This window comes from Daphnia carinata, chromosome 1 (assembly GCF_022539665.2).
Source record: "Daphnia carinata strain CSIRO-1 chromosome 1, CSIRO_AGI_Dcar_HiC_V3, whole genome shotgun sequence".
NCBI classification, from domain to species: Eukaryota; Metazoa; Arthropoda; class Branchiopoda; order Diplostraca; family Daphniidae; genus Daphnia; species Daphnia carinata.
In genome coordinates, this window is record NC_081331.1 from 12,518,285 (window position 1) to 12,542,576 (window position 24,292).

A 24,292-nucleotide genomic window follows, 5' to 3' on the forward strand; every position below is an offset into this window, starting at 1 on the left:
ATGTTACGTCGTTCCAACAAAAAGTAAATCTCAACGGTTCGCTACATTCCATTCGCACTGATTTCTAGTCGGCGTACCAAAAAAGAATTTTTTTTATTATAGAACAGACAATGTCACCCCTTGGTGTGAATATATAACCGACCAAAAAGTAGGGGGAAGAAAATCGATGATTCTATAGCATACGCTTCACGAAACTCTATGTTGTGTAGAGCTTGCTGCTCATCGGTATAAAGGAAAAGAAATGTTCAAGCGCTTTGCTTCTCCTCCACTTAAGTTTGACCACAGTTTCGATGGCTATCCGGAAATCCCCTTTGTTGTAAAGACGATGTCGAGTCGGCAAGACATGCGTATAATTTCCTGGTCACGCTTGACAATGAATTGTCTGTGTCACTGATGACAGACTGGTGTGACATATGAATTCTTTTAGGGATAAAGTTTGAGGTCATCATCGAAAAATTAGTTTTGGATATTTTCTAATTCACCGTTGAGTATACAAGAATAACACGAGAGAACACAATGTGACATTTATAGGAAAAAAGTAGGAATTGGGCATCGGATATTGTGGAGAACAAAGTTTGAGGGCAGTACTACATCACCTTTGGAAATATCGACCATTAAACGAGCAACGTGGGTAAACAGTTTGTTTTGCGGGAGAGTGGACAAGAAGACCAAAGTTTTGCTGATCGTTAGGGTTGTACAGTAGACCATTTGCTGCCTGATTTCGTGTGTCCGATACGTAACAAGAACTTGGTTCAACTTGGTTGTTTCTCTTTTATCGTGCAGTATACAAAAGAAGGCGCTATACACTGCCATGTTTGGGTTATTTCTAAATAGCGGCCTAGTCTTGGAATAGCAAGTGCTTCCACTTTCAAAGAGGTATATTGTGACTCGCACACAACTCTTTGCCAGTTGCACGTGATCAACAAGCAAACGAGAACTCCGTTCCGTCAGTAAACAAGATTTAATGTTTGAGAAAGAAAATAACACAAGGACATCAACTGCCACTAGTGAACACGTACACAAGTATAATAAAAGAATTTCAACAAATTACGGGAAAGGACTGACACATGTGACGCACTTAGCCACTGGCAAACGTTCAGCACCAGTCAATCGATATACAGTTGGTTACGAAATAGCAAAGGATAACTGGACAACGTGGTTCCCACACAATAGTGGACATCTACAGACGCATAGAAAAAAGTTTGAGCAAGTATGTTAATAGCCGTGATGTATTTACCATTATGCAGATGGAAACATTCCGACAAATCCGACCATCACACGATACGCAGTGCACGAATCAAGTGAGTCAAGCGCAAGTCTATTTTGAACCTGTTGATCTAGACGTGAAGCACGTACACAACATGCACCCTAAAATTTCACTTACGCTTAAAAAGATTCACATACCAACTCACCCTTCACTTACCATGTTTCACTTTGGCAAGATGTTTGTGTTCGCATTGTGGTATTGGGCACGAATAGAGATACATACAAAATGCGTTGCGCTGAGGTTCAACAAAGAGCCGTTCGCCAAGAATGTGGGCAGAACTGACCAACTGGGCAAGTGTCGACAGATTTTGGCTGCTTTGTATACGTTGAGAAATAACAGGCGAACTACAATCTCGTGGGTCGATGAATTCATCTGTCAACTACCGCCGAGTTGTCTATGTCTACTTGATGGCTTTGCATGTCGTTATTTGTGTCAATGAACCGCTTGACTGAACTTGTAGATTATAGAACAAGTTCCGCGGCTGACGAGTTTGCTTGCCCTATTGGAGAGTAGGAGGTCGACACGCGAGCATAACAATTCGTCGATCACAGCCATTAGTTCACTGGGCCTTGTTATAGCCTCGTCTATATGTACGCTTCGGGAGAAGGCAATCACAAAGACGAAAGGCAGTTGCTTGTAAGTCGACTAAAAACGCGCGTGACTGGCGCCACTAGAATCGAATTGCCTGCGCCCTGCTTCATCTTCTTTTCCTCGTTTTCTATTGATCTGTCTTTTGATTTTCTCGCGTAGTAGCAACGGAGACGCGGGCTGTACTCGTTCAACGGCCGTGATTTAAAAAAAAGTTACAGAAAAAATTTATCTACACAACGTAATTAATTTCATAGATTCGCAAAGGCTGTTTTACATGGATATAGGGCCATGGATAAATGTATAAGCTTTGACACATTTCAGCGTCTCTGTGCGATTAATAGTTCTCAGTTTCCATAAAAGTGCGTGCACAATATAGAGCCCTATTCTTCACTCATCTGTTCCATGTAGAGTATATAGGCCTATGTCTAACAATAGGTTAGTCAACTATTAGATATCATCTAGCGCACAGTGAACGCTATTGAGAACCGTAAGAAAAAAGCCTAGGAAAGACGCTCCGAATACCAATTATACGTCCTGAATACTTGCATAGGGGTGACGGGGCAGACAACTCCTGGGGAGTAATAAACACAGGACGAGCCTATATAGACGTCCCTCCAAATGATAAATATAATGAGCCTATCAATCGCACCTCGCTATATGTGTACTGGGCTCAATTTCCACCAAGAAAATACGTATTTATTGCAGCACATTGTAACAAAGTCAACATCTCTTTGCTCCGTAAGAACGAACCAGCTTCAGGCACGCTTCACACCCAAGAATATGCTGTAGGCTAATTATTTATGCTAGCTAATTAATGTTGGCGTATATACAATAGATGAGTTGGTGACGTGCGTCTCCGGTAGTTGATGCGTACACTATATATAGTTGGGTGCTTCTCATCAGACCTATATATATATATATATATATTGCAGTGCTGGGTGCTTTGTTATTGCATGCTGTTATATTCTATACGTATGTTTACACAAGTATTACGAGTGAAGAAAATGGCCACACAGGCTGTCTGCAGCAGCATTTATCGATTCCGTCATCTTGACTTGTATTTACCCAGAGAGCGTGGAACAATCACGGAGGTAGCGATGAAACTTGGCTAGTCGCCGATTCCACTAAATGTCACAGTAAATGCCCGACATATTTCTCCTCGCGGATGTTTGTTATTCATCAATTGTGCCATAAACAACCGTAAAGCTTTATATTGCACTAGGAAAAAGAGCTGGGAGAAACGAAAAAAAACCTCTTCAAACTGACAGCGGCTGAAACGCTCTAGTCATCTCCGGCCAGTAATAAATCGACGAGGAAATATATTGGACTAGATATAGGCCTCACTACAGAAGATCTTTACTTATATAGCTCTGCTCTGCTGCCCCGCAAAATCTGCACGCTTTTTTTTCTTTAATAATAGCTTCTGGTGGCACCCGGCCAGCTATGCATTCAGTCCATGCCCGCTATAATCGTATAAAATGTATTTTACAATACATAGAGTTCACTTCCTCCTATATATAGCTTAGTTTCTTCTTTTCCCTTCCCAACTGTCACACATTCGTGTTTTTATTGTTTTGTTTTCTCTCTCTTTAAACAATGGGGAGCTACGGAGACGACGACGCTGAGCCAAACACGAAGGCGAATGAGAAGGCAGATTGAGATGGATGGATAGAATGAAGCGTTACTCTATGTAGGCTTACAATATCTATAGCAACAACCTAAAAATAGAATGAATATACTAAGCCTGTACACAGCTAGGTGACAAAATATTTGTTTTTGTTTTTTTTTTCTGCCCACCACATCATCCAGCACCAATAAAGAGTCAGTATGTAGGCATGCTCCTATATGATTACGTAAGGCGCCATATTTTACTTGGCCTCTTAGAATAAGCGATTCTATTCAGTCAATGACCCACAGGCCAACAGACTATTTTAAGGTCGTGTATCTACATTCACGCTTCTACGCCATACGTCCGCTGCCTATGTCCGTTAGCTTTCCTTTCAAAATTTCGTAGCGATTCGTGACACATTGGAAAGGTGAGCTGGTAAACGAAGACTATATACACTGAAACGCTGTTGGATCGTCTTCTCTTCTTCCAAAGTGTTTTATGTACACATCGTGACCTGCGAATTCGGTTAGCGTATACATTACATACACCCAGCGACTCCCCATTTGTCTCGACCGCGATTCGAACAGATCAATACTACTCGTCAAAGTCGCTTTTTATGTTTACACACAGAAATCTTGACAGTTTCCTTCTTTTTACGGTTCCATTATATTCATTTGTGGCTACCTCTGGTCTAGACGTGATCCTACGTGCAGAACGGGAGAAATTTCTTAGCCAAAGGTTTCGTCACGATATTTTTACACAGTGCGATACACAAGCCTCAGTGAGTTATCTACGTTCGTTCAAAGAAGGCACGATAGAGTCCCATAAAAAGAAAATGATGGCATGGCACGAATACATTTCAAAGAGATTGTAACAGAGAAGGTGGAGATATATGTTGTTAGTTTACAAGATGAATCGAGAGTGTTTCAACCTAGCTCGCAGCAACATGTATAAAAAATATATGTATAAATAGTCGTATGCATGTCTCGTACAGGCAACATTGCAGTAAAACGTAATCCACTCAAAATTATTATCCTGTAGAAAGATAGGATGGTATAAGAAAATTTCTCATGTATAATGTTCTTAAAGGGACATTAATCAGCCCCATCAACTGTCGATGCTTTATGGGAAGGGGGAGAAGTCAGGCTCGATGAAAGACGTCGACCTTTGCTATATAATCGTAAAACGTCATGGATATTTGGCATTGCACAGTAGATGCTAGTCATCCTACACTTTGCCTTGGCAACCCTATCAGCTTTTGCTTCCCAAAAGTATAACAAACCGAGAAGGGCCATAAGAGGGTAAAAGCCTAATGTAGAATTTATGCTACACAAAAAAAAAAAAGAAAACCTAAAATAATAAAAGCTCTAGCGGAAAGAAGTCGCACAAAGGGTAAGGCATGACAAATATTTCATTCTTCGCATAACCTATGCCGTCATTCTATTTTCTTTTATATTTGCAAAACGATCGATCAAACGATAAACTAAACCATTTATGGGAGCTATTCCCCTTTGAATCGATATTGTCTGAGGTGACGCCTTGTATGGTTGAAAAATAATCGTAGTTGAAAATTTTAACATTATAACTCCGGCTATTTATAGTAGCCACGAACATCTAACACCAAAATTCCCACGGAGCGAAAGATCAGACTTTTGACGATGAGCAGGGATAGGGTTCTTCTACGAATTTCATGGAAAATCAGAGATCCGCGTTTCTTTGGATTTATTAACATCTTCTAAAAATATGGTAGCTTGTTCTTCTGACTAAAATCGAGTATACACCTCATAATTATTTCCACATGCGCATTTGTGTTGCAACAGAGTTGATGAATGATTTCACTGGATTGCGCAGTTAAAGGCAACTTTAAACCAAAAACAATCGTGAGAAGTGCTTGGCAACCATGAGCAGAAAGACCACGGACGTTCAACTTTTTTCAAATTTTAAGAAAAAGACAAATTCGGGGAATTACGCGCTGAGACAAGGACTTCTTCTTTGTGGCGAAAAGAATATCATGAGGAGACGCCAAACATTGATTATCGTATTTTCTCTTTCATTCGATTTCCATGTTAGCATTGCTTTCGAGGCTGCGATGTTTTGATTGTTTTCCAGCCAATGCGTCGATTGAAAAAGAATATTAAATAAATTATAAGCTTTTAAATGTTCGTTGCAGGCTATCGACATGTCCGTCGCACTTATTGTTGCACTCTTGGCGTTATCGCTGCATCTTTCTCGAAGCGAAGAAAGAGCACGTAGGATGTATTTCAGATTCCCCAACGATGAGTTGGTCTGCAAAGCAGTGTCATGCAGCGCACGGATTATATAAAAGAAAACATGTATACAGTAGGTATATTTATGATTGTTGGGATGTTGACCACCAATGCTCACCTCGATTCAATTATTTTGCACATTGTCTGATGAAGAAGATGCGCTCGTTCAAAGAATTAAAGAACACTTAATCCACTTGATCTACAAGAGATATAGGAAATTTTTACCAAGAAAAGAAAGAAGCTATAGAGTATTCTATAAGATGTTCATCTCGCTAAGTATAATAGAACCTGAGAAAGCGAGTGAACCTAATGTCCGGTTTCATCAGATATTCCCATAATTTAGTTAGGATATGGTTTATGCAAGACACGTTGGTTTGAAAGCTCTCGAGAGGTAAGTAATTACATTTTATTTGAATTACTAAACTGTTTAGACAGAAAATAGTTAACCGAGAGGAGCGCGTTGCAACGGTGCGCAAAAAAAAATCAACTTTGAATTCAATTTCTATAGATCTATAAACCTAGGGCTAATCCTAGCGAAACGGCCTTTTGTGTAGATCTAAGTCTGTCGTTCTAGGTGTCTGATGAGCTTTGAAGTTATTGAACCGTACCAGCATGCTAGAGGAGCTTCAACATCAACACCCATTCCCTCGACTAAAATTAATTGGATGCCATACACATACATAGCAGGCAAGGGAATATCTGATTCAAAGAGAGCGTGTTGATGCTAAAGAAATGTATGAGACCATTCAAGACCATTTAACATTGGGTTTACAGATGTGCAGAAAAGAAAATTTAGGTCATTCAGTTAAAGTTTTTTGTGGGATCCGTTTCATGTGTGAATAACACTTTGGACGTTTGCCACGAGAATAGGCTAAATCGTACTTGGAGATATATAGCGGCCCCCATGGCCTATATACTCGTCAAATTGGGATGAAGGTGCTTTTGGGCAATAATGTTCGCAGTCCATCCGTTCTCTTTACAGTTGGTAATTTTTTTCCCTATAGACAAGTGTGCCAGGCCATTCACTTAGTCATGCAAGTTTCGCATTCCGTTTCATGGGAAGACAAACGGTGACTGGCGACCAAATAAAAATGGAAATAGTTTAGATTGTCGTAAAATCAAACATTCTGTGAGCATCTCAACATACTCGGCAACGATGAGCTTGTCCGCGTTTTCAAGAAATGCAAGAAAACCTACAATATAGACAGTTAGTTCCACAAATCTTTAAACGTCTTCCTGTCTTTTGTGCTTTAAAACACAGAAATTTTACCACGTAGAACATTCGGGTGCCATGAGATTCCACGTTGCTAGCTTTCAAAAAAGAAAAAGAAGCAGTTACTTGTAGTAGGTATAAGCTTTTCATACTATCGGTATCGCTATGAGCCTGGCCCGATATCAACATTGAGTATAAACACTTGTTATTGCCCACCTTAAAAATTGACGCCACTTATTGAATCGGCCGCTTTTTTTTACGCATTCAAATTTTTTGCAGTCTATACGATGGCAAAACCACAGGCATTGAGAAATGTTGCATTCTCAATTGAAATAGATTGCAATAACGAGTGATATATTCAGTACGTGTCTTTAAGCACAAAACGAAAAATATGCAAATCATACGACAAGCAACGGATTTCATGAAAGACGTTAAACTCTAGCACCAATAAAGAAATAGCAGAGGACAAAGATTTGTTTTTCTCAACTTCTAGCCATTGTTTTGACTTTTTTATATAGTCTGATCGTGCTGCTACCACGTATCGATTGTTGCCTTGTGGACTTACATCGGGCGTCAAAGACGGAGTTACCTTTCTCTTTGTGGCTCTAGTTTTCTCGCTAGAAACATATTATAGACAAGGAAATGCATTTGGTCGTAGACTTCCATTTTCTAGCTACCCATTCTGCACTGTATAATGTAAGGGCGACAGTGTTTCTTTTTTTCTACTGAAAGGCGAAATTGAAGTTTGTCACGCTCTTTCTTGTCTTGCCCTAACTTCTTAGAGTAGAAAGTGTTAAACTTTATCTCAACCCATGCTTTTATAGAAAAACTTGTATATAGCGCTCTTCGTAATAAGTTGATCTTACTTGTTAGGAGAGCTATGAACATCTCGTAACGAGCTCGTGTTGATTATGTCAATGATTAGATAGAAAACATTTCTTTCACCCTGATACTAATTGCTTGTCCAGAGGTTAGAGAAGACAGAATTCTTAATAGGGCAAAACCAGCCTAAACTTAGATGATACGTAAACTCCCCATTGTTTTGCTTTGCGTTGATTTTGAAAAGTAATACATGATTTCGATTTAGAATTAAATGCTTATCACGGAAATCAAATTTATTTTCCACGGGGCCTTATAGTTTTTTAGTTAAACGTAAAAAAGGAAAAAATAAAAAAAAGTCGGGCTTGTTTAGTCGGGCTTAAAATTTTTTTTTGCAAAAACTTAAAACTCATCGGAATTGGTTGAGTATCACACGATACACTCAAAATTGGATGCCGATTCCGAGAAAATTGCTATTTTTTATTAAGTCAATCGTTTTTTAAATACACTGAATATTGGACACAATGCTAGCGGGCCAGTACGATACAGCGCTAGCGTTATGCAGCAGAAATATTCGGTGTATTTCCCAAATGGTTGGCTTGATGAAAAAAAAGCAATTTTTTCTGAATCAGCATTCAATTATGAGTATATCTTTTGATATTCAACCAATTCCGATGGGTGTCAGTTTTTGCAGAAAAAAAATTTAAGCCCGACTAAATAAGCCTTTTCTTATTGTTTCGTTTTTTTACGTTTAATTAAAAAACCATAAGCCCCATTGAAAAATGAACTTGATTTCCGTAATTTTCATTCAATTCTGAATCGGAATCATGTATTTTATATCAAATCTAAATTTTGGCCAAAAATGAAAAAGTGAGAAGGCTATAGCCTTACCACTTTTGACAAAATCTGCCGAAAATAACATCTCTTGGAATCCAATGAAAATCACACAGTAAAATCACAATTTTACGCTGATTCAGAAAAATTCACTCATTTTCTTGTCACGTTAGTCGTTTTTGAATGACACCCAATATTCGTGCCAAAAATAAGAAAAGTCGTGCTTATTATTTAGTCGGGCTTAAAATTTTTTCTGAAAAACATGACACGCATCGGAACAATATAATATACTATAACCCACCGCAACAACCAGTAATGACTGTATATTATTCAAACATATCATTTACACCTAAAACACGCAATCATTCTCATTGTTATTAGAATTTCATTCATTATCATTGCTACACTACAAAATGGAAAGTTAGTAGTTAATAGTAGTAATAATTAAGGTCAAGAATTGGAATATAACAAAATAAATAATGTTTACCTATATCTTAATTAAATAAAGTTATTAATTTTAAAAAATGTATCTTTATATGGCTATGTTATGTATAAGTCGTATTTAGAGAATTAACTACGAATTTGACCGGTAGATGGCGTTAAGTGCAAAAAGGGAAAAGAATCCCGAAATTTTTTTTGTGTGTGTATAAAACAGATTGCCATAATCTTTGATGCTGATAAAAGGGGGTAATTTAGCGTTCCGTAGATTGCCGTTCCATAGAAATCAAATAAATTGCCTTTTAGATCCTCTGTTCCTAATCTTCTACGCTAGATGGCCATAACAACAAAGGACTAAAGAAAAGAGTTGAGCCTGTGACGGATCAACAGCCCATGAGTTTCGGCAACCTTTTAACGTTCCAAGGTTATGTAAATTTTCCATAACGTATTGAAACTTCCTAGCTACTTTCGCTGAGCAGAAACTGAAGGCAAACTAAAATCCACGTCTAGAAAACACTTTCATGGTCAACAACAAACGGATATGATCTAAGTTTTTAATGCAAACTGTGTTAAAGGTAAATACACACAACCAGTTTCTTTTCTTGCATTGGTCATTTCAGTCAAGTGATTTCCCCACCTTATCAAGTCATATTGTTATTTTATACCATGATGTGTCTTTGTTTGTGGGATGGTAACCTTTTTTTCAACCATTTAGGATGAGTGTGGACATCGATACAGAAGTCATTGTTTCCGTACCAGATTCCCCTATCATCCAGCTTTCCAACACAAAACTGCTGGAAGATAAAGATGATTATAATACATCTGATGTCCTACTGGAACTCAAGGAAATTCCATATGTTGACTGTGATATAAAAAATGAAGAGCCCCATGAAACAGATGTGCTGTTGGATTCTGAGGGGGCATGTGCTTTGAATACAGAAAACACAGCTGAAATTGTTCGGGATGAATCAGATCTCAACCGCTTGTGCCATGAATTGAAGAAGAAACGTGGATCCACCATTGATGTGGTTAACTGTGATGATACCACTGAGTCAAGTGATTCAGGCAGCGTAGATCAATTATCACTTCAGGAGTTACCTGGAGGTCAATTGACCATTTCAAAAAATGCTGATGCAGAAGATACTGCTATTGAAATTGAGGAAGATAACGAGCTGTTTGATTTTCGGGAGATGGCTGCTGGTGCGATGCGCCACGCAGAGGAATTAGTTCGGCGAATGCTTTTGCACGTCTCGTGGACTATTTGCCATTTCCACGCTCTTCCCAAATGGCTTCAGGATAATGACTTTATATGGCAGGGATATAGACCACCCCTACCTTCATTCTGGGATTGCATCAAAAGCATCTTTAGCATTCATACAGAAACAGGCAATATATGGACCCACATGCTTGGTAAGATCAACACCGTCACTTCATTCTCCTTGACTGCAATTTCTAGGTTGTTACTTTGATACATTTCCTTTCTAAGGTTGCATTGCCTTCCTGGGCGTTGGCGCATTCTTCCTCAGTTGCTCTGAAGAAGAGATACGCAACGAGGACAAGCTAGTCTTCACCGCTTTCTTTACGGGGGCCTGCGTTTGCCTCGGTCTTTCCACCTGTTTTCACACGTTCCTCTGTCATTCAGAGTGGGCTGGTCAACTGTTCAGCAAACTGGACTACGTTGGTATAGCGCTGTTGATCATGGGTTCTTTCGTCCCATGGTTGTATTACAGCTTTTACTGCGACTTCTGGCCACGTATTGTGTATGTCTGCGTTGAGATCGTCCTTGGTCTCTCGTCCATCATCATTTCGCTATGGCCTAGATTCGGAGAACCAAGATATAGATTCCTTCGAGCAGGTTATTAGCGTTCCCACTTCCACCCTTCCGTTTTATGCAATCTTTTCACCTTATTCATTTACTTGCTCTTGTAGGAGTATTTCTGTGCTTCGGATTGAGTGGAGTTGTTCCGGCTGTTCACTATTCAGTGCAAGAGGGCTGGCTGAAAGCCCTAAATCAGGCTTCGCTGGGCTGGCTTATCTTGATGGGTCTACTCTACATCCTGGGCACCATGTTCTACGCCTTGCGAATTCCCGAACGCTTTTTCCCGGGAAAATTTGATATTTGGGTTAAGTTAAACAAATATCAATTTAAAACTTGCATTTTTAAATGGAACAGTAATGACGTGTTTGGGCCTGTAGTTCCAAAGCCATCAAATCTTTCACGTTTTCGTGGTAGCTGCAGCCTTTGTCCACTATCATGGAATTTCCGAGATGGCTATGCATCGGCTGACTATAGGAGAATGTCCTCCACCACCTGTCGGCGAATTGCGTTTTTAGTTCCCACAAGAATACATCAAGCGCGTCAATACCAACTGTGGATTAGTGTACAACTAAAGTTTCTTAAAATGTAGAGTTATTTTAAGGTTCAACGTTTTCTCGGTTTACGTAGCTCACCATCGTTCGGAAACTTGTCTCAACTTTTTTACCATTGCCATTACTACTTAAAACAGTGAAGATATTCGTTATTTTGAGATCTGATTCGATGGTGTTAGTATCATTTAAAATGGCAATTCGGCATGGATTTTGTACAAACGTTACTCTTTTACGTTATTTAGAATTTCCTTCTTTTAGCTACTTCTTGTTTTGCCTATCGTTGGCTCTATTTGTGTTATTTTAGAACACCCATTATTGGTTAGCCCAGCACATAAAATATACTCCCCCATTTGAGCCGGTGTTACCTCGGAATGGGAATTCCGACAGCAAATACCATATCTTTTAAGAGAAGCTGAAAATATATATACTATCAGAAATACATGTGTTGATTACGTGTCAAACGAATGATTTCTTGTATGCCCATTTAAAAAAACAACCACATAGTATTAGAACTTACAGATACAGGCTGGCAGCAAAGATGATATCACGTTTTATAAGCTTAATTCCTTCGCTGAACTTGTTCTCCAACTCGGTATTTCCTATACTCTTGGATGCCTGGACCATCTGTCTGAGCAATTCTTCTAACCGCCTCATGCACCGAATAATGCTTCCTGCATAATTTTTTTTTCATAGATTAGCAAATACCATTTACTCTATTTCAAGTTGAGCAAATTACCTTCAAAAAGATCTGTCATTTTACAGATTTCACCAAACGAAGCTCCGCGACACCACGCCGCCACGAGATCCATCATATAAGGTTTGAATTTTTCAACATACTCGTCTTCCTCGAGCTCCAACTTAGCTTCCACCGATACTTTAGCGATTCTTCGGGCCAGATCTTGCATTTGCTTCAGTGGGCCGGACAACGCTTCTGACAGTTTAGGCATTTCGTTTGATTTTTCATCGCAGACAAAGCAACTGAGCAAAGCAGCCGTCTGAGTCACATCAAGTGCATTGAAGAGGCCGTTGAAGATCATTTCAGTAAGCAAGAGCTCGTCTGCACTTGAGAGCTCGCAAGCCACTCGACCTTTCAGTTCAATCACATCCGCTGCCGTGCAGTAGCCTAGGCGACGCAAAACGCGCTTACGGCATTTCAGCTCCGTCATTTGCAAAAGCGACTTGGCTTTCTTCAGTTCGTCTTTTGCGTGTTTTAACTGAGCCACCAACTATTGAATTGGAATAAATGATGGTAATTCAGATTACTTTTGCGTATTTACTATAATACCCCTTGTTTATCGTGGTAAAGCTGGCAAAGGGACTCGACTTTAGTATCACGATGGAGTTGGTGGGCTGTCAAACGCTCTTCGAAAGCTCTCGATCGTTGCATCATTTCTATGAAATCCTTGTCTTTGATATGCATGTCCTTGACCGGATCCAGTAGTGGAACGCCGTTTGGGAAGCGTCTGTGAACTTCCTATATTTCAACGCCGAGACTGTAGGTTGCTGAAAACATTTACATGAACATGTGTTAACGCTGATACCTGTATCCTTTTGTACACTTCCATACGGTTGTCGAGCGGACGAAGGTCTTCGTTAAAGTAAAGGCGGACTGAGCTAATCTTAGTGATCAAGTTAAGGAAACAGGGGACTACGCGCATCTCTCCGTCTTCTTTGGGTCCACAAGGCTTCAATGCTGACACTACTTTACTTTCGGTACTGGCTTTGGAGATGTACATCAGGACACTGACAACGTATGATGCATCAAGGTCTTTCGTTGTACTGTCATCGCTCTTTCCCACTAAATTTTCTTTTTTGTAATCAACTATGATACCCCAACCAAAATCATCTCCCTTGTTTTTTATCTAATAACAAGTACGTAGGACTGTAGAAACAGTATTATGGAAACATATTGTACGATATGACTCACGTGAACCATGCGTCCAGCTTGCAGAAACGGAACTATGTACTGAGGTTTCACTATGTACTTATGAAGACCATCATTCAGGTTGGCAAGTTGCTGTCGAATAGTGTAATAGGAAGAAACATTCTCTTCTTGCGGAACTGAGAATTTCTTCAGATCTTTTTCTTTCTGTTTCACATCTGTATGGAGAAAACAAAATCATTTATCATTAGAGATGTTAAGAAATAAGAAGAAAAAAACCGACTTACTTTCGACTAAATGTGGGATGGCAGCATACTGCTGAAACTGGAAAAAGGAACGTTCCAGCATGTACTCTGGGTTAATTTCCTCGACGCGTAGCAAGTTAAGAACCATATTATAGGTAAGGTGGAACGCCGAGTTGAGAAGGTCTGCTTGGCCTTTAACCAAATTGCGACCAACAGCTGGGCTCATCTTTTCGTCGATCATCAAAATGACAATACCTTTCTCATCGAGACCACGACGACCAGCACGACCTGACATCTGAATGTATTCTCCGGAAGAAATCTAGTGGGAAACATACCAGTTTAACAAACGTTGAAAAACTATCTGGAAATAGAAAAGGTTTTACCCATCGATTCTCTTTGCCGTCAAACTTGCGAGCATTTGTGAAAAACACCGTACGAGCAGGCATGTTGAGGCCCATGGCAAACGTTTCCGTAGCGAAAAGAGCCTTGATAAGTCCCTCAGAGAATAAGATTTCTACGGTCTCTTTCAAAATTGGTAGCAACCCTTAATTCAACAAATTTTCATTAGATTGATGATACATATTGCTAGTAAAATGTGTTACCTCCGTGGTGAATGCCGATGCCACGTTTCAACAGAGGTAGGACTTGCTCCACCTGGGGCAGTTTACGATCTTCCTCAGACAAAACTTCCATAGCATTTTGGAAGACTTCGCCCACTAATTTTTTCTCTTCGTTCGAATTAAAATCCAACTTGGCCATTTGCAGCGCGTAAAATTCACATTCCTTTTTGCTAAAGCTGAAGACAATCACAGGAGAAAAGTTCTTTTCCATGATCATCTTGATGATTTTAAAGCAACTCGAGTTGGCTTCGCCGCCCTTGACTCCCCCACGTCGACCTCGCTTGTCGCCTGATGCTGCATCTCCGACGTTATGCAATACCGCCATCGCTTCATTAAAGTTATCCTCTCGAAACTGACCCTAAACGCAATTATAGGTAACAAGTTCTGGAATGATATCAAATGAAAACGGACACTAACCCATTCGTTACCTTTTCGTCGACAACGAGGTGAATGCCTTCGCCCCCGGGGAAAATGTAGTGTTGAAGGGGAACAGGACGATAGTCGGTGTACACGACGTGACATGGTTGTTTGTGCAAATGGCAAATCCATTCTGCAAACTGACGCGCATTAGGAATGGTGGCTGAAAGAAAGACAAAATGGACATTGTCTGGTAACAAGATAATAGTTTCTTCCCAGACTACACCACGCTCCTTGTCTCTCATGTAGTGAATTTCGTCGAAAACAACCCAGGCCACTTCACGCACAACTTCTGAGCCACGATAGAGCATACTCCTAAGAATCTACGAAAAGACAGGTGTCTACTTTTATTGGTTTGATACGTACGCAAAAAAGAAAAACAAACCTCAGTTGTCATGATCAAGCAAGAAGCTGTGGGGTTGATGGTGACATCTCCTGTCATCAGTCCTACATCTTTAAATTCTTCTGAAAATTCTCGGTACTTTTGGTTACTCAAAGCTTTGATGGGAGTTGTGTAAATGACACGCTGCTTCTCTTTCAGGGACATGGCAATTGCATATCTAAACAAAGAAAACACATCAAGTACCAAAGGTATAGTGAAATTGAAATGCAAATGATAACCTACTCTGCAACAACTGTTTTACCAGCTGAAGTGTGGGCTGATACCAGTACTGATTGTGAATTCTGCAAACAGAGAATTGCTTCTTTTTGAAAAGGATCTAAAACAAAAGGGTACTCCTTAGCAGGAGGGCCAGAATATGGTCGCAATGGAGCGTAATCAGTATCTGGAGGTACAGCAACTTCATGAGTACACTGCTCTATTGTCTCAAGTGTGTGAATTGCTATCCTTGGTCCCGACATAAGAATTTTGTCATCAACTATATTTTCATCTTCAACAGTCTCCATTTTGGAAGTTTTTGCTTGAGGAGATCCATCACCGTCTGTCGTTGTTTTGTGACGTTTGAGACTGGCAACAGGTCCTTCAATTTGTTCACTAGATTGCAAAGTAAGTGAGCCTTAGCTTTCCGTAGGAATCATTCAGTTAACTGGCATTACCTTGATTCTGGCTTGCTAACATTTTTGCTGGTTCCAACGAACGATCTTGTCACGGTAGATTCCTCGCTAAAAACGCTGAAGAGGTCGTCAATATTGTCCATTTTCACCTAGCCCTAAAAATTTTTGCGTACGTTTACTTGGCAAAAAATACAGAATTCACATTGGCATTAGAGCCATCAGCCATGTGCTAAAACAGATGAAATTTCGTCTGCTACTGGCATCTGACTTCACTTGAGTTAGAAAGTTCAATACGGCAATGCCGCATAACGCTCAGTTCTCTTTTAAATACTTTCAAATCACTATCGTCATTCAAATTAAGAAAAATAATAATGATAAAAAAGAAAATTCCTAAGTAAGCTTCTTCTCTGAGCAGTAATTAACATACCACAAAAATTGGGTCCGATCGTCGCATTATCTATAGCTATCCGAAAATAATGAACGCCGGGAAACCGAATGCATACAGTCTCTCTGAGTTAATACTAGATATGGTGCAAAATAATGGCAAATTGGAATTGTAACCATTGTATTCGTCAATGTCATCACAGTGCGTGCGTAATTAGCTGTCATACCAGCTTGATTGATAAGAAAGCAGGGTGCAAAACACCAGGCCAAGAATGTCGCCCTGGCAGTCAACAAGACGGACGGGACGTCAATTTTGCAGTCTACCCCTGTATGGAACAGTTCGTATCAAGTGGAAACAGTATACAAGAATGGTACAGGACTTAGAACTGTGTAAAGATGTTTTCAGAAGTTAATCCATTCACGAGATGATCTCATTATTTCTTAGCTACGAGCAAGGCATTATTTGAGTTTTGATTCCTCTCCTCTATTATTTTTTGTTTTTATTTTCTATATTATCCAGTTCTCGTTTCCTTTTCAACTTCTTCTCGCTTGATCTCCCTCGGTTTCGCTCTTGCCAGATTCGCTTTTACGCTGGAAAACAGTGTTCCATGGTTGTTCTTCTCCAGATCCCAACATGGTGTAGGCAACGAATTCAACGAGATAAACCGCAGCCGATGTGTAAAAAATGATTTTCCATTGACCCAACGTTTGCTAATATAAGGAAAAGGCGAAAATGTTTAACCGAAAACCAGCTAAGGTATTTGTAAATAAAATTGACTGACATTTCCGTGCGTTAAATGGCCGACAAACGCGGGAACGAGGAAACCAGGAACAGTAGCCGCCGTGTTTGTTAGAGCCATTAGGGTGCCTGCATAATTTGGTGCAATGTCAACGTGGTTGGTGAGGAAGCCGCAATACGTTCCAGCAATGAACATTGTGCTGACAGTCATCAAAGCTACGGCAGCTTGGCGATTACATCCAACCAAACTGACGCCGACAAAACAAGCGGCAGGAATAATGGATGCTGATTTGCGACATTTAAATTTTAACAATTATTGTGAAATTTTTGTTTTTGGTTTTGACCTATCGAAAGTTTGGCGAGATAACACAGAAACTCACCAATGGCTGTAGATAATTTTCTGACTGTCGTTGTGCTGATCCATCCTTTGTTTTTTGCCCAATCTAAACGATTGCTCCAAATGATACTGAATATCCATAGACTCAAATAGGGAATTGCAGATAGTCCAGCATTCTTTTGTAAAACCATAATATTTTACGAGCTAATAAGATTGGAATATCTTAATATTTTAATCACCTCACTGATATTGAAACGCAAAATGGCCTTCATATATGTGGGTAGTTCAACCAACAACATGTACCACCCAAAATTGGCGCACGTATGAGCAATAAAAATAGCCCAAAATGGACCTGATGTTGCAATAGCTCTCCACGGCACAGTTAAATTCTATCACATCGAAAAAGATTATTATAACTGTCTCATTAAAATCTTTAAGATCGCTTGAGTTAAATTTTTAATGCTCAGTTGTTAAATACCGAATAACCACCGCTCTTATGATGAGATTGATCTTTGTCGTCCAGGTTGGCTGATAAAGATTTGGAATCAAGATCCCCGTTTTCCAATTTTGCTTCGCATGTCATTTCCTCGTTTCCCTGATCACCGTGTCCCCTGCTGCATGCACGAAAAAGTTCTAATTCTTCTGGATGGATGCGCGGATGGTCCTGCGGCGAGTCGTAGACGAAGATGAGCCACAAAACGCACCAGATCATGGCCAGGCCACCTTGGACGTAGAAAACCGATTCCCAGCCACTGACAGCCGCCAGCATGCCAGAAAATGGAAGGGAAAGTACCGTCCCCAATGCCATTCCTGTGAAGCCACAGAGTTTAAATGAGGTAAGGTGCCCTCTCTTGTTAGAAGTGTCTTACCAGCATAGACCAAAGAAGACATCAAGTTGCGCTCTTGCGGTAAAACCCATTTGGTCAACATAACGTGGACGGCTGGAGGTGACATTCCCTATAATTAATTAACAAAAAAGCGTAATCTTACACACGGATTTGAAGGTTTCCATTGAGTGAATATGGCCAAGCCAAAAGACTCACAGCGCCCAGTCCTTCAATGAAACGGGCAACGAGGACAGCGATGTAACTTATGTGGGCAGCCAACGGTGTTAAAATGGTGAATACGACATTGATGAGGACTGAAATCCAAATGACCCACTTGGCGGAGTATTTTTCAGCTATCCTTGCACCGGGAATCTGAGTAAGAATGTAACCCCAGAAGTATGCCCCCAAAACCAAGCCTTGGACATTCTCTGGCCACGCAAAAGGTCCATCCTATATTCGTGAACGATTTTCGAAGAGTTAGAATTCAAGCAATGCCAGCCAATTCATTAGTACAAAAGAAAACAAAAATCTGCTCGTAGTTGATCGAACCTGTATATAGGAGGTTTTGTTTGATTCGGAAAAAGGATCATGGCAAGCAAATTCAGATGATCCGCTTCTAATGCCGTAAGCCAACGAATGATTCTTTTCAGACAGATAACCTTCGTTGGCCACCGACTCTGCTCTAAGTTCCGTAGAATTAATCTGATATTTCAAAAAATCAAGAAAGACCGCTATATGTGGTTACGCGTTGGAGCGTGGTTTGAATTACGCTTACCATTACAACGATTGCCACACTCAGATTAACCTATTAAGTTATTTGGATTTCCCGACATGTCAACAAATAATCACAACATTAGATACACATTTCCGTTTACATTTTGGAAGAATGATGGGAAAACAGGCTGGCTTATCGATAAATACCTTCAATCCATAAATGACGGCCAAGGCAATAGACACTAATGCCGTAAAGATGTAACGAGATGGTACAAATACTGAAAAATGAAGAAAAAAACGTGATTACTTATTAATGCTTTTACTTAGCTTGGTATTTCGATCTCATTGTGGTTAGGCCACAAAACCGTTTGGCTTCGTACATTTTCGTGTTGCCATTTTTCGTTATCGGATATTAACGCTCTTGCAGCCACGATGGATCATTCAAAGATAATGGTAGCAAAAACCAGATCTAGCGGAAACGAACGATATAGGTAATAGTTTCTTTAATGCAGAACCGTTGAAGGCGTCTGCTTCGTTTTAACAGTGCGGATCTTCTACAAACCCTTGTCCGTTGACCGTAGGTGTAATAGGTAGTGCGCTTTTATATAAATAATGATTATTGTAGCCCTACTAAGTAGCAATCTAAAAGCTGATTGGCTGACGCCTAGATGATGTAACCAACACAGGAATATGACCTCAGTTCTTAATTGTAAATCTAGCCAAAAACTGTTAAACCCGTCAACCAACAACACAAGTTATTAAAATTTTATTTTGTTTGGCTTGGCACGCCCTAAAAACACCTTATCGTGGTCGATAACTAGTTCTCAAAAGGAATTTCTTTTAACTTTATTCAGCATAATTTTATAGTCTCTGCACGGCTTCCGGTGTTGATAAATATGGCTCAGCAATTAGCAGCATCGGCTCATTTAGTTCTATCTGGTTTCCGGTAGCTTAACAAGAGCTTTTTTACGCAATAAATTCCATTTATTAATGATAAAAATATGAGCTGAGAAAATAACTGTTTCTTACAGGAAAAGAAACTTTCCGATGACATAAGAAAGTATTTTTACCTTAAAACGCGTTAACATTATATGTTCGAAAACTGACATACTTTCTATTGGTATCAATGAACTTACCCTTTTCGGAGAACTGACCTCCTATGTTAAAAATACATTGGTCATCACCACAAAAAAACGTGACTTGACTTTACGATAACTAATGGATCTTTAGGGCCTACCACAACACTTATCACAACGCACTGCATAGAGATTTGAGATTGGAATTCGTATTCCGATAGATCACGTTTAGACTAATGATGGTTTTCATAATGATTCATTTATTTTAGTTTAGTCACGTTACAAAAGATCCAGAAAAAGAAAAACACGTGAGTCTCGTAGACATCAGACTGTGACATCACGGGGTTATCAGGGACATCAAAATATTTCTCAATAGTTCAACAGCCATTTCCACCTTTGTTATCGTTTTTTTTTTTGTTGTTGTCGCGTGGACAACTTAAAGCAAAATGAAAGCTTGCCACAGCTGCCCATGCACAAGAATGCGCATGCAAATACAATATGACACAGTTTACAAACTGAAAGGGGGTATTGCTTCGAGTAAAACAAGTTTAAGATATCACAGAGTGTAATTGAAACTCCAGGCCTGTAGGGAATCGCCTATAGTACGTTGTTGAGTGTTCCCTGCTAATGCTATTAGATGGTGTTTAACTTACCAATCTCAGTGAAAACTAATCATCGTCGGGTGAGTTTGCGTGGCAAGGCGGGACTGGTGGTTCAACTTTAGTGATCCGCTGCAAGTCAAAGTCGATATCCTGACTATCAACGGGACCAAGAACTAGAGCAGCGCGGAATAAAGATTCTGCCGACCACGCAAACGGAATCCGCGGAAAACGGGCAGTCTGAGTGACGGATGTTTGAAGGCCCATCCGAAGCAAAAGTAGTCTGAAGAGGCTTGAATTCAGTGCTGAAGCTTCGTCCACCGTCCATGGAATTATCGGACAGGGCAATCTCATTTGAAGACTCAGACATGCAACTAGATTGCGGAATTCTTCATTGACGTACGTACCCAAACGGGCGGAACAGGCTACCAATAAAGACTTCTGAATCCAACGTAGTTTTTGCTGATAGCCTGTTCAAAAAAAAAGAGAAGAAAGTGAAGGAAAATGTAATATTTAAAATGAATTTAGACCAGAAGCCACAAGTTGGGTTTTTAGTATTTGAAGCTCGGCAAGCTCGGCCTCTATAAAAGAAGGACTTTTGCAAGCAGTTGACTCTCTCTGGGCGTCGAAGGGAATTTGCTTATCCTGATCAGGAGTTCTGGGGGGCGACCCTTCATAGAAGCAGCCAGTCTTAGTCTGATGGTCTCGCATAAATTTGCGCACAACGTATTCTATAAGGTCTTGCCAATTTTCACACAACTAAACGAGAAACAAAATCAAATGAACCATCCCTACAAAATTACAAGCGTTACTAAACGTGAATACCTTGAATTCGCTAGCCCAAATTTGGCTGAAATTGCGCAAAATAACAGGATCGCACAAGAGGTCAACTTGACCTAGATCAATGCCGACGTGGTGCAACACCGTAAAAATGCAATCGTTGACGAAAGAGCCGTTTGTCTTAAAATCTCTGAGGGCAGTTCCATATCGATCTATTATCGTCCTGCAACAAAATTGTTTTAAATGTTCAGAAATATCAAAGCTCTTCTCAGACGCCGACTGCTTGATAGCACGTTCGAGTGAAAGCAAAAGTATGTGGTTAGCTTTGATGATTTCACAGAGATATCGCCGACCCTGGTTGTTGGGGTTGAACAGTCGTAATCGGAGCAAAAAGAGTTGACGAAGATCACTGATGACTAGCAAGTAATCTCGTAGTTGGAAAATCTTTGTTTGCTTCGATTCAGCCAAAGTACAATACGCATCCAATGCTCGAAGATATTCGCCGATGGCGGTTATTCCTAGATGCAGACGTCGCATAAACGGTGTTAGATCGAGTGACGGTTGTAGTGAGTTAACTTCAAATTCTTCAGTCTGGTGAATCGCATCCCACGTCAGATGACAAAGAAGATCAATAACAAAAATATTTTTCAAGCACTTCGCATCCAATTTTAATTGTGACGCGAAGCGCATGAAATACGTGATGAGCCATAAGAAAAATGACTTCTCCGAATGCAGTAAAACATCCTGTTGTATCAGTTTTTGGTGTAGTTCGTTCACTAACGCGTTGAAACCTATTGCGTTAAATACAATAGGGAAATTGAGATAGTTGTGCCTTTGAAATGAGAGCTTAGATCCTAACCATTTTGCAAAAAAATTGGTATGAATTCTACCAGAAGTTGCGATACATCTTCCTCCGACGGATTTCGTATAATCTTCGTTTGGATGTGGTGCGATTCACTGCCTTTGTTCTCTTTTTGCTTGTGATTCGTCCCTTTCAATTTTTGTTCCTCCTTTCCTTTTACAATACATTCCCTAAAGAAAATTTGAACTTTATCTCAATAGAGTATGAATCAACAACTGCATGATGAACCTAAAACCCAAAATTACACGTTTATTCCATTTCTATCATCAACTCGCGTTAATACTGAAGGTTCATCTTTTCGTGATGTTTCGGAGTAATTAGCAAACCTTAAACCAGTATCCTCTGCTGCTGCTGATATAAGTTAAAAATTAAAAATAAAGTTTTTCAGGGACATAGCTTGTTATATAACTACCTGATGGACTGGCAATAGCACCATCGTTCGGCTACGATCCGGTTCGGTTGTCACATGCAAAAATGGAAGTTTGTTGCTTGAATACATTATTCAACCGGTTCTTAGCTAAGCGGAGTTTGGAAAAAAAAAACTTATGCTGATATAAGTGTTTCTCACGTCATCATTTGTAGATGAACAGGCCGTATATGCTCTCCTGTCTAGCAGCTTTTCCATGATCTCTGCCGGATGCCCTTGGTAGAGGAGAGCAATGAGTTGAACGATTGTCACGACCCATTTGCCCTGCAAATATTTTGTTTCGTCTAAGTTGTCTAACTCAGCTCAAGACAGACGCTTATATTCAAAACTCTGTATTTGTGGGGAAAACAGGTTCGATGCCCACGTTACGAACACTTTTGCTTTGGGCTACTGTGACCAGTTCGATCGTCAACGAAGTAAAGAAAATGACGGGATGTCGTGATCAATTGAACTACCATATAAGCAAAGAATCCGAAATTGGCGCAATAGCTTAAAAAAAAAATCGGTCGTGGTTACGTAACAGCACAATGCGTATTTACAATATTTTCCTGGAATTATGAGACACCACTTCTTGGTTTCAACTTCAAGTGGCCCACGTCGCTATATTAGTATATTCAAAGCAAATTCCACCCAAAATGTAAAAGGAGGAAAAGGTAGGGTAAGCCAGAAACTTGTACCGTTGTCCTTAGTTGTTGTTGGCGACCAGCAGTATCTTAAAATTTCCTTTATTTTGTTCGGCCACACCCTGGTCGCTCTTATTTATCTACTCGATAAGCCAAACCCCCTCACAAATAGAAGCCAAATTTTGAATAGCGTTAACTCTAAATTGCTTACCTTCTGCGAATATGTAAGCAAACTGAGGAGAATTTGGTCAAATCCTTGTGCGAATAATACCCAAATGAGTCGCCTTTGCTGCGAGCCGTTAGTTCCAGTATCGTGTCCCATAGGATGCATCCATTCTTCAGTTTTCGTAGAATTGAAAGGTCGTTCAGGAGCGTATAGGACATTACGGATAAGCAACAGTAAATAGTTGATGAATTCACAATCTCTGGTAGTTAATGGCTGCAAGGAAAGAAACCCGGTTAACTGCGCAATTTGGAATAAACAAGCAAATTTGCTAAAAGCTTCTCCGTTTTACATTTGTTAAACAGAATGAAAGCTGATCAACGACAGCTTGGGTAACTTTAGGGTCCAAAAACGCATCTTTGGCATTGTAGAGAAATTGCGTAAACTCATAGACCATAAACTTTGGCATCGAGATGTCATCGGGCATCGCGTTTGTGGGAATCAGGCAACTGACGGGCACTGTTAACCAAGTAAGCAGTCTACAGAAAAATAATCGTTAAAACAGTGAACGTTATTTACATTTCAATATGTCTGAACAATCCTGATGCTAACTGATGTGGCCAAAATGGACGAAAATCTGAACTTACTCGACTGTTGAACGAATAATGCTAGGTTGATTCACTTGGACCAAAATAGGGATAAGATCCTAAAACGAACATACTGAAATTAGAATGGTCTTTCTTTTGCAACATAAAATCAGTCAGGCTAAACCGTTGTATCGACCTTATTCAAGATGTCCATAAAGATGAGGGCACGTCGAAGAGCACGCGTATTGGGATCCTCACAATTTATTTTGGCGTTCATTTTCTTTAGGCAAGCTGTCGGTGAAAATGTAACAAAGAGGATTGAGAAATTATTGTGGAAAGTGGATGAGCATCGTACAGATCTATTATGAATTTTTCTTACCCAAGCATTCGTCGCTTATGTAATATTTATCTCGGTAGAAAGTGCCGAGTGGTAGAAGGGACAAGCAAGGGAAGCCTACGGTTAACGCCATCCAGTCCATAATGTACGTTAGACAACACCGTTTTGGGCTGCTCAGTCAACAAAGAACTTTGCTGCCAACACCAATAATGCTGTAATAAGACTGAATACCACCACCGAAGATGACGACT

The 24,292-nt window shown here is 40.0% G+C and overlaps 5 protein-coding genes across 6 annotated transcripts in view; 1 reads left to right on the forward strand and 4 right to left on the reverse strand.

Moving 5' to 3' along the window:
* Window positions 1–24,292, reverse strand: part of LOC130691055 (putative inorganic phosphate cotransporter) — an 84,085-nt gene that overhangs the window by 55,910 nt on the left and 3,883 nt on the right. The window lies entirely within an intron of this gene.
* LOC130691499 (adiponectin receptor protein-like) lies at window positions 9,383–11,873 on the forward strand. Its single transcript, XM_057514458.2, has 5 exons — window positions 9,383–9,613; window positions 9,754–10,448; window positions 10,525–10,893; window positions 10,968–11,161; window positions 11,235–11,873. Exons 2-5 carry the CDS (start codon window positions 9,755–9,757, stop codon window positions 11,370–11,372), a joined length of 1,395 nt encoding a protein of 464 aa, XP_057370441.1. The 5' UTR covers window positions 9,383–9,613; window position 9,754; the 3' UTR covers window positions 11,373–11,873.
* Window positions 11,858–15,831, reverse strand: LOC130691527 (exosome RNA helicase MTR4-like). Its single transcript, XM_057514486.2, has 12 exons — window positions 15,629–15,831; window positions 15,198–15,566; window positions 14,958–15,132; window positions 14,584–14,895; window positions 14,138–14,513; window positions 13,919–14,079; window positions 13,578–13,854; window positions 13,336–13,508; window positions 12,950–13,270; window positions 12,694–12,882; window positions 12,145–12,634; window positions 11,858–12,079 (listed from the first exon to the last, which is right to left on the reverse strand). Exons 1-12 carry the CDS (start codon window positions 15,727–15,729, stop codon window positions 11,922–11,924), a joined length of 3,102 nt encoding a protein of 1,033 aa, XP_057370469.1. The 5' UTR covers window positions 15,730–15,831; the 3' UTR covers window positions 11,858–11,921.
* On the reverse strand, window positions 16,474–18,983 carry LOC132087881 (putative inorganic phosphate cotransporter). Its single transcript, XM_059494876.1, has 11 exons — window positions 18,968–18,983; window positions 18,795–18,865; window positions 18,649–18,678; window positions 18,423–18,575; window positions 18,090–18,323; window positions 17,916–18,003; window positions 17,525–17,856; window positions 17,286–17,435; window positions 17,090–17,222; window positions 16,753–16,994; window positions 16,474–16,681 (listed from the first exon to the last, which is right to left on the reverse strand). The coding sequence occupies exons 1-11, from the start codon at window positions 18,981–18,983 to the stop codon at window positions 16,505–16,507; spliced, it is 1,626 nt and encodes a 541-aa protein (XP_059350859.1). The 3' UTR covers window positions 16,474–16,504.
* On the reverse strand, window positions 19,919–24,244 carry LOC130690954 (protein timeless-like). 2 transcript variants are annotated; one of them, XM_057513834.1, is made up of 12 exons: window positions 24,084–24,244; window positions 23,901–23,995; window positions 23,765–23,823; window positions 23,470–23,656; window positions 23,166–23,393; window positions 22,473–22,595; window positions 22,317–22,347; window positions 22,150–22,252; window positions 21,902–22,074; window positions 21,088–21,833; window positions 20,793–21,021; window positions 19,919–20,732 (listed from the first exon to the last, which is right to left on the reverse strand). In XM_057513834.1, exons 1-12 carry the CDS (start codon window positions 24,181–24,183, stop codon window positions 20,332–20,334), a joined length of 2,475 nt encoding a protein of 824 aa, XP_057369817.1. In that variant the 5' UTR covers window positions 24,184–24,244; the 3' UTR covers window positions 19,919–20,331. The 2 variants fall into 2 exon arrangements, with proteins under 2 accessions (XP_057369817.1, XP_057369816.1); XM_057513833.1 differs by having other exon boundaries at window positions 22,150–22,255.